General features: G+C 34.3%; 1 protein-coding gene across 1 annotated transcript in view; it reads left to right on the top strand.

The window, feature by feature from the left end:
- LOC129743537 (protein O-mannosyl-transferase Tmtc3) overlaps positions 1-17600 on the top strand; it is a 604084-nt gene that overhangs the window by 174257 nt on the left and 412227 nt on the right. Inside the window, exon 4 of the mRNA XM_055735575.1 lies at positions 13352-13433. Within this exon, the coding sequence (XP_055591550.1) occupies positions 13352-13433 (82 nt within the window). The remainder of the gene's footprint in view (positions 1-13351; positions 13434-17600) is intronic.

The raw sequence follows: 17600 nt of genomic DNA, 5'->3' as shown, positions 1-17600 counted from the left end.
CAAAGCTTGCATTAGTTTAGTACATACCCGAGCAGACTTTGATGCCTGAATCGATAGCTAAATGTAACCAAAATCAGCTATCAACGCCAAAATGATACCATCATTTAGTATCGCATCTTTCCTGATGGCACAATGAGGTTTCATTGAAACATCAATATGTCGTAATATGATGGCAAATCAATACCTGAATAAGGCATTGAAACCATAATGAAAGCACTATATGGTTTCGTTCTTTCCAAGATAACAAAACAAGGCATCATTTAGGTTTCATTTATTACTATATAACAGAAAAGTGATATCAAAATGGTAGCATGATTTGGTATTTAATTTTCTGTTATGAAAAATCATGTTTATTTAAGTGTTTAAAATTAAATTGAACTGCATCCCGGGTATACTTTGATAGCAAAATTAGGCATGTTTATGTCGCCAATAAAATTTAAAAGCCATTTAATCGCCCTTACTGAAAATTTTTATCAACAATAAACCTGTAAAAATCAAACTAGTCAGAATCGATTTTAACTATGGGCGAACACGGCACTATTAGCAATTTTGTTTCGTGAAATCGTGTTTAAAGTTAGACATCTTTAAAATAAAATATCATTTTCTTTTCATAGCATCTTGAATACAATATATCCTTTTGATGAGTGTTTCAACGGGTGTTGTGCTTTTTTCTAGATTTGGAATTGATGAGCGAAAAATTTTGTTTCACAAATCTGCTAAGTTGAATTGATACATTCATCTAGAAAAAAAAACATTTTAAATCTCAATTTATTATGAAATCAATCATTTTTAGCGACTTCGATTTTGATGAAAATATTTTTTTTAATTTCAACTACTATAAGATTTAAATGTATTATAACGTACAAAACCAGTGGGTAAATGGCAACGTTTACCGATCCATACACTGTTTGTTTTGATACCGAAGTGATCACCAGGGCGAGTACAGCTACGGGTGTGTAAATAGGTATACCAAAACTCGGAATCGAACATCGTGACAGGCAACCGTAATCGTAGGCATGGTAGGCGAACAACTGGCTGTCGAAAAGCGCTCTGTCTATAAAACTATAGTGACATTTCGTCTCTTTGTTTACTATAGGCTCGTTATCTCCACCCTCCACCACTATGTAACTTTTGGTGCCCCATGCCTGCTTTTCGCAAAATGCTTACACCCTAGCTGTAAGCACCCTGGTGTTTACTTTTAGTGCTTTTCTCGAACTCATGTGCACAGTCTCACAGATTTCCTAACGAGCCTATTGTAAACAAAGAGACGAAATGTCACGATTGGAATTTTTGATTATCTGTCAGTGTCATTCCAATCGAGCAAAACCAAGCAGTCTTAAAGGCAGCCCTAAAGCAGAGTATGCCTCATTATTTCAAAAGGGATCAGATTGCGCCTCTTTGTTTACTATAGTTTCTTTAAGATTTCCAATAAAAACAGTGTCAATCGGGTTGATGTGAATAATTTTGGTAAGTGAGATTACAAAATATACATAGCAATTATAATGCAGGTTATTCTCAGGTAAAAGAGCATACAAAAAGATGACGGGCAGTTGACCGTTGTTGCCATTGTTTTGAATCGGAGGACCTACGGAGCAGCAACGAAAATTGAACGTAGAAAGAAATGTTCTGCGGGAGACGCTGTATGGAGTGGAGCGACCATGTTTATGCGGAAGAAAGATGGTTCATTTGGATTAGTACCCCCGAAAATAGGAACGGAGACTTTTTGGAAACACAGATGATTAAAGCCCTTTACTGGTTCAAAAACAACATGAGCCGGAAGGAAACTGAATCAACTCTCTGGCTTCTGGCTAAAAACTCCAATTGACGAAAAGCCATTGTCAAGGGATTTTTCGGCGTTGCGTTCGGCCTTACCTGTTGGCAGAGAGAGAGAACCGAAATAGTTTTCAGGAAAACAGGTGTCTTGAAACGCGGGTCCCATCGGAAATTTAAAAAAAAACATGGCAAGAGGAAATTGGAATTGTAAGATGTGATTAGCAGGTGAGTGAAGTTTTAACAGTTTCGAGCTTCAAATGCAGTTACGCTCGGTTATCATACTGCTGAAGTTACCAAGCCAAATTCCCATTACCGTTGAATTCTTTAGAGTGTTTGGACTTTTCTCATCGATGATTTTTGTTTGTTACGAAACAGATCATTTCATCTTTTGATGTCTTCATGTCATTCTGTGGTCATCAAAAAGGTTGATTTACTTCATTGAAATGTTTTTCAATCGCTGAATGCTTTTTTGAAAAAAAAAAAATTTACTACAAAAAATGAATCAATTTTAGATCGAAATTTTTAAATGATTGACAAGTATACAAAATAAATTTAACTACACAATACTAAAGTGAACTTATAACGTTAGTTTTGTGTAGTTCAACTGTTAAACTTTGACACAAGTATTTTCTAAAAATATGTTATTAGAATCCTCTGACTGCTCGTTTTTTCAAACCTCGACACAAATTTTAAACGCCTTTGAATAGGCAAGGAAATCATTTTAAGATAACAAATTATGTTTTTATGCATTAAGAATGCGTAGTCTGTATAAAGGCGCTTTTCTTTCTACGATTTTGTACTAGAGGCAAAATTTTACACTGAAAGAAAATTAATGGTAAATATTATAAAATAAATTTAAAATTTACAATTTTTTATCATTCGCAATTTTTGTAAATGAAAGCAAAGTTTTGTTTAACTTATCTATAGTTTGGTTCATTGTCAAAATGGTAAATTAAAAAAAAGAGGTGCAGTCATAAGTTAATAATAAAAACAATCGGGATCAATAATTTATTTTGCGTTAAAATTCTTTGGTTAATTTTACCGTATGAGTTTTTAAAATTTAAATAATCATCCAATTTGTTTTCTCCATGTAATAGCCAGTTGGAAATAAAAATGTCCAAGAAAAATTTAGAATTAAAAAGTGAGAATGTGTTATTTAATGCAAGCATACGTATCACATTAGTAAATTCTTTCCATTTTTTTTAAACTGCTGAAACGTGTCTTTGAGACTTTTCCGTATAGGTGGCTCTTTTTAAGGGTAAATCGTCCGCGAGGATGTAAATCCCGGAAAAAAGAAAACAGTATTGGTGGCTTGACTTTTTTTTCAAAATTTGATTCGAGATTACAGAACATAAATTTTAGAACAGTTATACAATGAAAATAAATGACACTTCTTGTTACGTCTTTTTTCGGATGCTAAAGGGTTTGATTTCTTTTTTATTATATTTGTACTTATAAGAGGGAAACAATAAATCGTCCAATTCTTTTTGCAATTATTCGCTATTTGATACGCTGCATAACTGAAGGCGTTTTCTGTTAGGCGAGCAAATATTTGTTTAACAGAACATAATATATTAGGCCGGAACAAATTTCAAATCCTTCTTTTGTCACTCGGAGTTGGAACATCGCAAGGGGGGGAACAATAAAAAATAACACAAAAAACAAATAAATTGGAATAAATTGCACGAAAGCTTGTATGCAACCAAATTTCCTACTCTATTATTGCATAAAACCTACAAATCAAGTATTTTGTATCGAAAAATTCAATTAAATCAAGAATACAAAATGTGAATTAACTTGCATCTTCCAAATATTGGTTCTTTGTCTTGTAATCTTTCGGATATTTGAACTTTTATTTGAAATTTACTCTTCAAACTTTATTTATTCCCCCCTTCGGGATTTTGTAAATTTCGAGGGGGGAGGGGGGGGGGGGGTGACAACAGAAGAAATTGATATTTGTTCCAGCCTTATTGTTGCGGTTACGTCCGGTTAATTGCATAAGCATAGGCGATTTTGATAACGACAATTTATCTCATAAGGCATTCGCGAAAAAAGTGACCGATTGTAGGTATTTTTTTTTTTTTTTTTTTATTATTTTTTTTTTTTTTTTTTTAAATATGTCTTTATTTGTATCAATTCATCATTACATTTATATTACATTATTACCAGAGGTGCAAAGAGATCCCATCATGAAACATGCAGTGCCGATTCTAACAGCCCGACGTCAGCTCCGAAAAAATCATCTTGCAAAGTTGCAGACTGATTCTATTTCCCTTACGTGCAGAGCGTCGAACGTGTCTGCAAGTAAAAGTCGCGATGACTGCACGTTACGAAAATTTCAAACTTGCAAGCCCGAAGATAAAATCCCTTGAGCCGAACAGAAAGAATCATTTCCGAAGATAGCTACAGTCTGCAAGTTGCTTGCATGCAGCGCGATGATGCGATGTACGTTTGCAAATTTGCAAGTTGCAACTTACAAGTTACAGGACGGTGGACTCGTTCTTGTGCGGTTGGATTCGTTCCACTAACCTAGGACCGACCGAACCGAGTTCATGGAGAAAGAAAGTGATAGGCCGAAGAGCCACAGCCACCGACCATCAATTCAGTTGCCGTTCAGCCATCGAAGCGTGCGTGTGTAGCGTATGTACATGGCTGTCTGCAAAACACTCGGCGCGCCGCCGTACTACAGAAGTAAGGACATGTTGGAGTTGTTGTTGTTGTTGGTGCCTTCGTGCTCGTTTCGTTTCCTTCTAAGACGGATTCGAAAGGAAGTGGTGCCCAAATTTTATTTGAGTTTTCAATGATCATTCTAGGGTGTTTAAGATAAATCATCAAAGCAAATAAAAACTAGTTTGTTTTGATTATAACTTTGTCATCTTACAAGTTATTTATGAATACAAAAGTGTTAATAAAAGCTTATCTTAAAAATGTTGGAAAATCATCTTTATTGTTTTATAACACAGCTGCGGCCCGAAAAATTCAATCCATTCTCCATGGATAGGATCACTTAATAAAATAGAATCACATATTAAAGATTCAGTATTGAGAGCAGGGTTGCCAACATTCACAAATTCAAGGAGCTTGAAAAGAAAAATCAAAGAAAATCAGGTTAACATAAAATGATCGAGCTGAGTGCCTTTTTTGGTCACCGTTGTAAAATGAAATGGAGTTGATACACATTACCGTTCATAGTTCTATTAAATAAGCTAAGTGCTCACTGTCACTTCAACCTTTAAACGCGATGTTATTTGATTTCATGCCATTAATTCATATTTCGTATCAAAGCGTTTTTTTAATGTGATTCAGCGTTTTTCAAATATGTGATTCAGCAGTTGTTTGAAAATCTACTTTTTTGGACTTGTTTTATTTAAATTTTGATATTTGAGATACTTATCAAAGCCTTTTGCAAAAATTCTTCATAGTAGTTCTCGCGAAGTTAAACTTAAAAGTGGCAGATTTCAAAAGTTCGTTACGAAAGATACGCAAACAGTTTAAAAAACTTGAATAAAAAATTCCGATTTGTATGAAAATGTTCATTCATGTTAATCCTTTAGTCAATTTATTTTGATAAAAAGTACATAAGTTGCTGACTTTGAAACATAAATCAATAATTTATTCAGTTTCCATACTTCTTATTTTGAAGATTATGCAATTGACTGATTGATGGGCGAAAGCGTGATATGTTTAACCGTGAAACGTCCAGCTTTTTATAAGCAGTTTCGTAATATCTGAGATAAATAGCAACCGTTGAGTAAGATTTTTAAAATTTAAGTTTCTACGAAGACTGCAAGTAATTTTGGCTTTGAAGTAAAAGAAATTTTTTCTTCCTTCTGTTGAGACGAAATTCTGATGAAATTTTATACCAAAATGAATTATAGATATTTTTCAAAGTATAACTGAAAACGCTTTACAGTCTTCAGCAAAGAAGTAAAAAATAATATATAGACAGTTATTGATTTATCATAGCACTGATTTTTAAAAGCCTTATCAGTAATACTGGATGCGATAAGCAAAATCTGACCAAAAATTCGAGTTCAGGACGCGAAATTAATTAAAACCAAGTTATAAAACTTTGACAGAAGATTCGAATCAAACAGTGTGTGAAGTTTTTGAGTTCAAGGTTGGAATGACGACGAGCAAGCACTGAATTTCTATTGAGTTTTGTACCGATCTGTAAAAACTTTCTGTAAAAACTGTAGATAACTTGGTAAAGATTACGTGATTCTTATACATGTCTAAGCAAATGAAACTGAATTCTAAAATTGAAATTCACACAATTTAATCTGTGATCCTACTAATCAAGTGATCCTGCCTTTGGAGAATCGATTGAATTTTTCGGAACGAAACTTTAAAGAATTTTAAGGCAGCTCTGTTATAAAACAATATAGATGATTTTCCAACAGTGTTTGGATCAGTTTTAATTAACAACTTTGTGTTTATAAATAACTTGTAAAATGACAAAGTTATAATCAAAACAAATTTGCTTGTATTTGCTTTGATGATTTATATCAATCACCCTGGTATGATAATTGAAAATTCAAATAAAATTTGGGCACCACTTCCTTTCGAATCCGTCTTAGAAGAAAACGAAACGAACACGAAGGCACCAACAACAACAACTTCAACATATCCTTGCTCTTGTCGTACGGCATGCCGCTTCGCTGGCTGAACGGCAACTGAATGGATAGTCGACGGCACCTCGGCCTATCATTTTCTTACACCATGCCATGGATTCGGTTCGGTTTTAGGTTGGGTTGGGATGGATCAAATCGAACCGCACAAGAACGGGTCTACGGTTCTGCCTGTAACTTGCAAGTTTGCAAACGTACATCGCATCATCGCGCTGCATGCAAGCAACTTGCAGACTGTAGCTATCTTCGGAAATGATTCTTTCTGTTCGGCTCAAGGGATTTTATCTTCGGGCTTGCAAGTTTGCAACTGTTCCTAACTTCGGAGAATCGTTTGTAATTTTCGGAACGTGCAGTCAAAGGATTTTACCGCGCGGTTGGCTTTTACTTGCAGACACGTTCGACGTTCTGCACATAAGGGAGAAAGAATCAGTCTGCAACTTTGCAAGACGATTCTTTCGTGGCTGACGTCGGTCTGTTAGAATCGGCTAAAAGTCGTGCGCTGCATGCTACATGTAGGGATCTCTTTGCACCTCTGATTATTACATTAAATTAGGTGTTCAGCTCAATAATGAACTGTTCAGAGCCCTATAGTTAACTAGATATTAAAAATTTATTTATAAGAATTAAATATGCTTAGCGCAATTAAGTATTCAATGTAGGAGAACATCCTGTAATGGCAAAAATATTTTAAACTTAAAACTAAACACTATACTAAAATTAAACTAATTATAAAGAGAACGAATCTCTGCGATGGAAGACTGCATCGATTTTCCTCTGAAGTTAGAGATGATTTTGTTGGCCATCTCTTCGATCGATTCAATGCCCGTAATCCGATGAAGATCTTCGGTGCTGTGCCAAGGTGGAAGCCGCAAAATCATTTTCAGAACCTTGTTCTGAATCCTCTGGATGGCTTTCTTCCTCGTCGCGCAGCATCTAGACCAAATCGGAACTGCATACATTATCGCTGGTCGGAATATCTGCTTATAAATAAGCATCTTATTTTTCAGGCACAGTCGGGATTTCCTGTTGATGAGAGAATAAAGAGATTTAGTGTATTTATTACATTTAAATTGAATATCTTCAATGTGATTTTTAAAAGTAAGATTCCGATCAAGTGTAAGTCCCAAGTACTTCACGTGATCAGACCATTCTAATGAAACCCCATTAAAAGTTATGGAATGATTTTCATTAGGTTTTAAAAATTGAGCTCTTGGCTTATGGGGAAATAAAATAAGTTGAGTTTTGGAAGCGTTAGGAGAAATTTTCCACATTTTCAAGTAATTCAAAAAGGAATTTAAATTTTGTTGCAATCTACTGCGTACCACCCGTAAATTTCGGCCTTTGGCTGAAAGCAAAGTATCATCAGCAAATAATCTTCTACCTTTTCCTTCTGGTACATCAGGAAGATCAGAAGTAAAAATATTGTATAAGATTGGCCCAAGTATACTGCCCTGAGGGACACCAGCTCTAATGGGTGTCCTTTCAGAGCATGAATTTTGATAGCTTACTTGTAAGGTTCGGCTAGTCAAATAATTTTGAATAATTTTGGTGAGATATACAGGAAAATCAAATCGAGCTAATTTAGCTACTAAACCTTTGTGCCAAACACTGTCAAAAGCTTTTTCAATATCAAGAAGAGCAACACCAGTTGAATAACCTTCAGATTTGCTAGCGTTAATCATATTAGTTATACTCAAAAGTTGATGTGTAGTAGAATGTCCATGACGAAAACCAAATTGTTCATCAGGGAAAATAGAATTCTGATTAATGTGAATCATCATTCTATTCAAAATAACTCTCTCAAATAGTTTACTTAAAGAAGGGAGCAAACTAATTGGTCGATAACTTGAAGGCTCTGAAGCACTTTTTCCAGGTTTTAAAATTGGAGTTACTTTGGCATTTTTCCATTTATTTGGAAAATAAGCCAAGTGAAAACATTTATTGAAGATTTTAACTAAAAAATTCAAAGTGCTTTCAGGCAACTTTTTAATAAGAATATAGAAAATCCCATCTTCCCCTGGGGCTTTCATATTTTTAAATTTTTTGCAAATCAATTTAAGTTCATCAATATTTGTCTCGTAAGAACTTTCAAATACATTTTGTTTAGAAAGAATATCATCAAATTCAAGGGAAATTTGAGCATCAATTGGACTTACAACGTTTAAATTAAAATCATGAGCAGACTCAAATTGTTGGGCCAATTTTTGAGCTTTTTCTGCATTCGTTAAAAGAAGTTTATCCCCATCTTTCAAAGTAGGAATTGGCTTCTGGGGCTTTTTCAGAATTTTAGTTAATTTCCAAAATGGCTTTGAGTAGGGTTTTATGTCCTCTACTGCTTTGGCAAAATTTTCATTACGGATGAAATTTAAACGACGTTTGATCTCTTTTTGAAGGTCGCAATAAATAAATTTCAAATAAGGATCCCTAGTACGTTGATATTGGCGTCGACGAATGTTTTTCAGTCGTATCAAAAACTGAAGATCATCATCAATTAAAGGTTGATTAAATTTATGTTTAACTTTAGGTATTGAAGCGGCTCTAGCATTGACTATTGAAGTTGTCAAATTTTCTACAGCCAAATCAATATCTTCTATTGAATTCAATGGAACGTTTACATCTAAATTACGTTCAATAAAATTCATATATCGCTCCCAGTTAGCCTTTTGAAAATTAAAAGTTGATTTTAAAGGGTTTTCAATGGGACTTTGGGATAAAGAAAAAGTTACTGGAAGGTGGTCTGAATCGAGGTCCGCATGAGTAACTAATTGACTACAATGCTCGCTTAAATCCGTTAGAACCAAATCAATTGTGGAAGGATTTCTAATCGAAGAGAAACAAGTATGCCCATTAGGATATTCAACGGTATAATAACCTGCAGAGCAGTCATTAAATAAAATATTCCCATTTGAATTTGATGAAATATTATTCCAAGATCGGTGTTTTGCATTAAAGTCACCAATAATAAAAAATTTAGATTTATTTCTGGTGAGTTTTTGTAAATCTCCCTTCAAAAAATTTTTCTGTTCACCGCTGCATTGGAAAGGCAAATATGCAGCTACAATTATAATTTTCCCCATAGAAGTTTCTAATTCAATTCCAATTGTTTCTAAGACTTTTGTATTGAAAGAAGGAAGAAGTCTAAATTTGAGACGACTATTGATGACAATAGCTACACCCCCACCTTGTCGATCAAGTCGATCATTTCGCAAAATTTTAAAGAAAGCATTGCTTTTTAAGTTATTGTCTGGCTTTAAAAAAGTTTCAGTGATGGCAGCAATATGTATGTTTTGGGTTTTCAAAAATAAAAAGAACTCATCTTGGTTAGCCAGCAAAGATCTAGCGTTCCAATTCATAATATTTAAACATCTATTTGAATCCATGAGGGAATCGTAAAGTCATAATAATTTTGTTAGCATAATTAAAAGAAGTTTGGAAAGCTTCAAACATTGAATTTGCTTTCAACATAAGTTGCATCATTTCCATCAAATTTTGATGCAAAAATTTTAATTTTTCCTCAGTAATCTCACCCAAATCAACAAAATTGTTAGAATCAGAAGAGGAAGGAGAAGAAAAAGTATTTGAATTTCGGGGATTTTCCCAAGCCTTCGCATGAACGTTGAGACTTGGTTTTTTCCCATTTTTATTAGTTATGCCTGGAGAGGGAAACCCATTTTCAACCACCTCTGAGAACGATAAACAACGAGTCTGTGGCGCAGATTCAGCACAGGTAACATTAAAGTCACTTCGGGTATTACCCAGCCGTGATTCCAATGTAGACCGAGGCTGAATGCGAACAGGCAGGTTGTTTGCCGGCCCGACGTGTGAAGACGAAAAAGAGGAAGGAGGAGAAGAAACTTTTCTGGAAACTTTGGGATTTTTCCTAGAAGCAATAATTTTTGCCCTGATGGGACAGTCTAGCGAATTCGAGGAATGATTACCTGCGCAATTTGCACACTTGAAAAATTCTGTTTTTGGTTTATCACCACCATAAAGGCATTTAGATTTTTCATGATCGAATGAGCCGCAAAGCATGCATCTGGCATTCATTCTACAATTTTTAGTGCCGTGACAAAAAGCTTGACAACGACGACATTGCGTAATATTTTGAAGGAAATTGGTTGAAGATTTTCGAAAAGGTTCAAATTTTACTCGACAATGAAACATAAGACGAGCCTTTTCCAAAATTTTCAAATTATTAACCTGATCCTTTTTAAAATGGATCAAATAAAGTTCAGGAGCAAAACCAACACTACTGGTATTATTCGTGTTGGTTCTTTTCCTCATTTGAATTACTTGAATTGGAGAAAAACCTAACAAAGAATTTAATTCAGCTGTGATCTCATCCGGTGTCTGATCGCCAGTGAGACCACGAAGTACAACTTTAAATGGACGATCACTTCTAGTGTCGTACGTAAAAAATTGGTGTTTTTTATTATTCAAATAATTTAAAACCTTTTGAAAATCATTCAAAGATTCCGCCAATATACGAGCAGTTCCCCTTCGACCGATCTGAAAAGAAATCTTCACATCCTTGACGGAAGTGACGATTTCTTTTCGAAAGGCATTGAAGTCAGGAATCGTGACCGTTATTGGTGGAATCTTTTCGTTTTTAAGAGTATAAGAAGAAGAAGAAGGTTTCTTAGTACTCTTATCAGAATTAAATATGAATATTTCCTCATCACCGATGTTATGAAGGACATCGAATGAATTGGAAATTTCAACTTTTTTGGCAGATGGCCCTGGATTAGGTTCAGCAATCCGTTTTCTTCCGGCCCTTGAGCCGGCCGAAGACTTCCCCATGCTGGAAAGAAAAGAGAAAATATGAATAAAAGAAAATGAAAATAATTTTAGCACTGAAAAGTGCTGATTGAAATACAGGTAAGGAAAAAATAAATAATGTAAAATGTTCCTGCAGGTACACAGCAACGATACGATGCTCCGGCGTACGTGTTGACGGCTCAACGGTACAGATGGAAGTGGACCGATTGTAGGTATTATTTACTTCTTTATTTGATGCATAATCAAAGGCAATTTTCATCATATCCCCCCGAGCACACTTTGGAGAAACATATAATGCTTAATTTTGCTATCATGCCCTGAATGTCAAATTTAATTCCATTTTGTCGAAAAAAGGTGTCAAAAATTTTTCCTACTGAAAGATAGCGTAGTGATGACAAATTTTGCTATCAATAAAAGTTTGTTAATACCTCGTTCAGGCATCCTTCTCATAAATTTTTTGAAACCACAACGATGCCAAATTTTGGCAATAAATTATACCTAAACGTGGCATCATTTTGCCCTCAAAACTCGTTCAGAAACGTTGGCTAAACAAGGCATCATTAAGGTTTCAGTGAAACCTACACTTGGTATAATCGAGGTATCCTTATATAAAAAGTGAGACCCAAATTTTGGCATTGTACCACCTTTATTCGGGCAAAATGATACCTAAATTTACTTTCAAGGCATGATAGCAAAATTAGGTATTATTTTGCAATAAAAGTCTGCTCGGGTATATTTTTATTAGTTAGTTTTTTTAGAAAACTGCACTAAAAATGTTTAATAAATTTCTCAAACATTTCAAATGCAGCCCCAGGGTTGCAAATGTGCCTGATTTTTCAGCATTAGTCTGACTTTAGGTGACCCAACCTGATAACCCTCAGTTTTTTCCTAATTTTTGGAAATAAGCCTAATTATCTCTGATTTTTGTTAATATGATGGAAAATTAGTGCATTAAAGACATTGGTGGAGATCAAAATGTGAATTGACGACCAAAAAAGATTCTCACTTTGATCAAAATTTCCGTTAAACCATACATACATATTTTTATTTCTCACGTCCCTGAATTTTGAAATTAAAAAAAAAATTGGCAACCCCGTGCAGTCCTCTGAAGACATATTTCTTAAATACAATTTAGCAAATTTTTTATTGTAGTCAACGGATAAAAAAACAAATGCTAGACACAACTCGAACAACCATACTTAATTAAATTAAACGCAATGTTGAGAGCAGAGAAATTTCTCAGAAGCGGAAAGGATGCTAAGAAATTTAACACCAATGAGATTATTTCTTTCATATTGTCCAAAGTAGAGAAAAAAGAAGGAATAGAAAATCTTCATTCAGCTGCATTAAGGGGATCTTGCAATTTGAGCTTGGAAAAGGGCAAAAATCTCTAGGTGGAATTGGTAAACGGGTTTAGGTTCCCTTTTTTCTCTAGTTTCTAGAATGAGATTCGTTTATCTTAATAGGTGTAATTAAACGAAGGAATTAAGGATATTTTCAGTCGTTTGTTCAGTTTCCATTACTATACTTAAATAACCCTTTAGGCCAGTAAAATTAACAGTGAGTAGATGCATTTGTTCTTAATTTGAAAAAAAAAAATGAAACTGAGTTATATGAATCAGAAACGTGAATCAATAATCTGATCTAAAATCTTATTTTCAAATCTAAATAAGAAATTTTCAGTTTGAAATTTTATTAAAAAATTCCATGACTCAGAACAGTTTTAAACCACCAACTAATTTCGTTTCATTAGAAACGGAAACAGGATCATGGATCGAAAAGTTAAATCCCACCAGTCAACCGAGGGCCGAGACCAAGCGTGGGTTTAGTGTCCATTTGGTCCACGATAGCAGCAAAAGCAGCGAATCTGCCCCGCACTTGTCGGATCAACCAGGAGAAGCTATCAAGACTTATTACCACCCCCTTCGCCAGAATGGGATTGTGGGTGTTGGGTTTGGGACTCTGAAGCCAACCATCAGCGGATTGGCTTTAGTTAGTATAGTGGCAGAAAATTTACGTTCCATATTAACTGCAACGACCGGCTTTAGGTTGGGTTCCGTATTTCCGGGATTCATTCTCTATCTCTCTCTATCATCAGCAGCAGCAGCAAAAGTACTCACTCCTACTTATTTCGCTTTATGTTTCTCCATTTTCCTTCTTTTCCGCAGAATGTGCGCCATGTTGCTGTCCGAGGTGTCCAGCTTTGCGGCGGCGATGCTCTTCGCGGTCCATCCGATCCACACCGAGGCGGTAAGTATTCATTCAATACATTCAACTCATTCACTCCTTCACTGACTGGCGACGATGAAGCTTGAATGACTGGACTTTTAATCCAGAAAGGGGGGCGAGGGGTGATAGTTAGTCACTCGACGACGAAGGATACATAAATGAAAATATTCCTTTCCATTGGTGCTGTTTCTGCCCGGAGTAAATTGGATTACTCGCTAACGACGACTCTGGGAAAGCATCGTCGTCGTTGTGTCGGGGAATTGTTCCGGATAAAAATTGGTATGGATGCTGATTGTCCCCGGGATGAAAATTCGTTCGGTTAGTGCTTTTTCCATGATTCTTGGGCACCAGTAATGATTTAATTGATGATATGCAGCTCAGTGAATGTAGGTGACGTTCTTGGAGATAAGGAAAACAAGATTTTGAAAATTGAATCAGAACTGAACAATGGTACATTTTATGTTCTTTTTTAATAATGGTCGAAATAATGGTCAAAAGTGAGAAAATACATTTTTAATTAACGATCTTCGTGTAGATTTGAAGCGTTTTCAAACTACTCTACAGAATTGAAGAGAAGTGTCAGGTTTGAAATTTTTTTTCATATTTTTTTAACAGCTCAGCGTCGAGCATGGAGGAAACAACATTTGAGTAGTGGATATCTCACACTGTTTTATGTTTCGTAGAAACTAAAAACCGATGTTAATTCAGTGTGTGCTCTTGAAACCAATTTTTGACGGTCACCAAGTTATGGTTATGTTAGTTACAGCTAAACTTTCCACTTATCCACATATCATATTTCCACATCCACTCTTATCCTGACAAAATCTAAACGTTTTTTTTTATTCAAAATCCATACAAAATCAGTGAAAGTTTGGGCCCAACCTTTGAACTTTACACTAAAAATAAGAAGAAAACACTTAAAACATGTGTATTCCTTCTAAACAAATCAGCAGATATTGAAACGTACTTTGGATTCCAAAAAAAAAGGTTTTGATTTTTTCATAAATTTCAATATTTCATTTTAGCACGCTTAAAATTTTTTGAAATCTAGTTAATCGGGGCTGAATTGAACTTTTCCCATATTTTTGTTGTTGAAAAAATCAATATTTTTTTCTCTTTCAAACGATTGTCACGTGGAATTCAATTTTTTAGGCTTACCTTGTTAAAATATGGCAAGTCGGAAAAATTTAATAACAGTAAGGGGTATTTAACATTTTTCAGCAATTTTTTCCTAAGAAATCCCAAATTAAGCCAAAAAAAAAACATTGTGTTGATACCGAAAAGAATTTTGTGTTGAACATTATGTTATTTTGATCTTGACGTATCCAGTCAAAGTTTATATTTTAATGGCAAATATGAAATCAATTTCTTCTGACTAAAAATTGTAAAAAACAGAAAATTTGTTCCCATATCTCTCTCTGCGATTCTTTCAAAAAATTGATCAGAGTGAAAAAACTTTGTACTTTAAGAAAAAACGTTGCCAAAAATGGCTTATTTTTTTAAATTTACTCGAACATTGGTATCATTGACTCTTATTTTTCTTTCTTACTTTTTTCAGAGAAGAAGATATTCAGAAATCAGAAAAAATTTAATAACTTAGCTATATAACACTCAATCCCCCCTCATGAGAGTTAGAAAAATTTCAAGTAAAATATACTTTTCTAATCTCAAAATTTTAAATTCTTTATCAAATCTAGATGCACGACTAAAGTGAATCAAAAATAACAATGTCGACTCAGAATTCAGACCTTTACTTTAAAATCATATCGCAGTTCCACAATTCTATCACAGATTTTCAAAAAATTTCTCACTTGTTGATAGGAGTTTACTCGATATACTCGGAAAACGCTATTAAAAGTTTTTCACAAAAGTTTGTGCATGAATTTTGGGTACCGCCCTTAGTCTCTAATATCGGATTTTTCAATAAGATTAGGCTCACTAAGGTTTCCTGATAGCGAATGATTTAACTTTATTTGAAAACGCAAAGAAAAATTTCAAATCCGTGATAATAATTGTGTATTTTGTGTCCAAAGTTTATCCAAATATACTGGTTGATGTGTTTCGATGAAAAAAAATTTTAGAGGTTTTTTCTTCTTGATTTTAATTAAGGGGGGGGGGGGGTAGGGTCTAACACTTTCAAAAAATCGATTTTTTCATTTTTTTGTTTTTTTATTGTAAAACATTTCAAGAATGTTGTGTCAAATTTTCAAGTCAATTGAAGCAAAACTGTAGAAATTATAGGCCTTTATTTCCTCCTATCTAATACTGCCAGAAAGTAAGAGCAGAAACTTCAAACGCGTTTTTCTCGAAAGCACATTTTTAAAGTCCGTGGACATCGTCATTTGAAAACTACTTATCCGATTCTTTTCAAATTTGGAACATATTTCTACATATAAAATACCAGACCCCAACGTTTTTCTTTTTTGTTTTTTTTTACTTTGGGGAGATTTTACAGGTGAAAAATGGCGGATTTTTTCGTGAAAAATCGAAGTTTTTACTTCATACAGCCACAAAAATTTCATAAATTTTTTTTTAAGTTAAATAAAAACGTTGGGGTCCAGAAAAACATCTATTAAAAATATTTTGCTCGGATTTTTTGATTTCAGATGATTCTGTGCTGAGATACAGTGTCCACCGAAAATCTTGTTTTCTAAAAGGCATCCTCGAAAGTGCTCCGTCACCGGCTCATTTTTCAATATTTTTCTACGAAAAAATTACTAAATATTCTTTAAAAAATGCTTTGTATAATGCAAAAAATTTGAATACATTTATTTGAAGGATAGCTCTAGAAAAAAATCGTGAAAATGGTGTTTTTTTATACCCGTTAGACCCTACCCCCCCCCCTTAAAGAATTTCTAAATTTGCCAGGATATTGCCCAGTTTTTTCTATTGTTAACTTTGTGTTAACAGATTATCACCGCTGGTTTATGATTCTAATTTAATGATTAATGGCATTTCGGTGAAGTATACATTCTAACAGGACCGATCGGTCCGATCGGGGTACGAAAAACACGTGCTTCGATCCATCCATGTATCATTGTATAGATCAATGCAAAGTCAGCCTATCGACTTTGCTTCTTCTAGACAATAATACAATGTGGGACAAATGGTCTTGTGCGGCAGGAAGTTTTCTCAAATCACGCTCTTGGCTTATTTTCAACCCCTTTCATGCTTCCCAATCTAATCTATCCGTCTATAATTTTCATTACTTTCATTTGAAATTCTTCCTGTTAGAATGTATACTTCACCGAAATGCCATTAATCATTAAATTAGAATATTGTTAACTTTGAAATCTAATGTCCGGATTTTGCAAATAGCCCGAATTTGCCCTGCCCGAATAAGTGCGAAGAAATATATGGTGTGATAAGTTTTGAATCATTTCCGATGTTCTGATTCCAATTTTTTTTAATCTTAATTTGTTGCCTATGACCGGATTGTGGAATCTGTATCCAGTTTATTTTTCTTAATTTTCAGTTCGATTCATCATTGGGGCTATAATCCTGATTCAAACCTTGGTTTTTAATTTTAAAGTTAAATTAGATTCATTTTCCGTGTTCGAAACTCATCGAAATAATAAAAGAAAATGTTTAAAATAACACACCACTTTTAAGATTTGCATTTGAAACTTTCAACTTTAATGCGCATACAGAATTGAAATTTAAAATAGTTTTATAATTGTGATCCAGTATTGAAATGTCAGAGCCTCATCATTCGTAATTTTCATTCCAATCACTAAATAGTTGAATGATGTGTACATTATTTTTACCAAAATCTTAAATTGAACAGTCATGGGATCCATTTTTTGTTGGTTTTTTTTTCTTTGAGGGGTTTGTTTTTCGTCTCTATGGTCAAGCAAACGTCGTCATAAGTGGATAGTGACCAAAGCATACTGTTCATTGATCGCTGGAAAAATTTAACAGATAGGCGCCTGTTTCTCAATCAAGTGCCTATATTTCTTATGCACGTAGGGGCGATATGCAACCTAGATATGTTTTTTCTTGCTTAATTGTACACAGCACGTGGAAATAAATGACGCCTAGATGTGACACGGATTGGTATTTTATCAATCGAATTAAAAGCAATTGAAAGTTTAGCAAAAATACTTCCATATTTGTTGATCATATAGCTTTTGTTGTCTAAAAAATATAAATTTAGTTCTGATGCTAATGAAATAATGGTATGACACT

This window comes from Uranotaenia lowii, chromosome 2 (genome assembly GCF_029784155.1).
Source record: "Uranotaenia lowii strain MFRU-FL chromosome 2, ASM2978415v1, whole genome shotgun sequence".
Taxonomy (NCBI): Eukaryota; Metazoa; Arthropoda; class Insecta; order Diptera; family Culicidae; genus Uranotaenia; species Uranotaenia lowii.
This window is presented reverse-complemented; position numbering and strand designations above follow the sequence as displayed.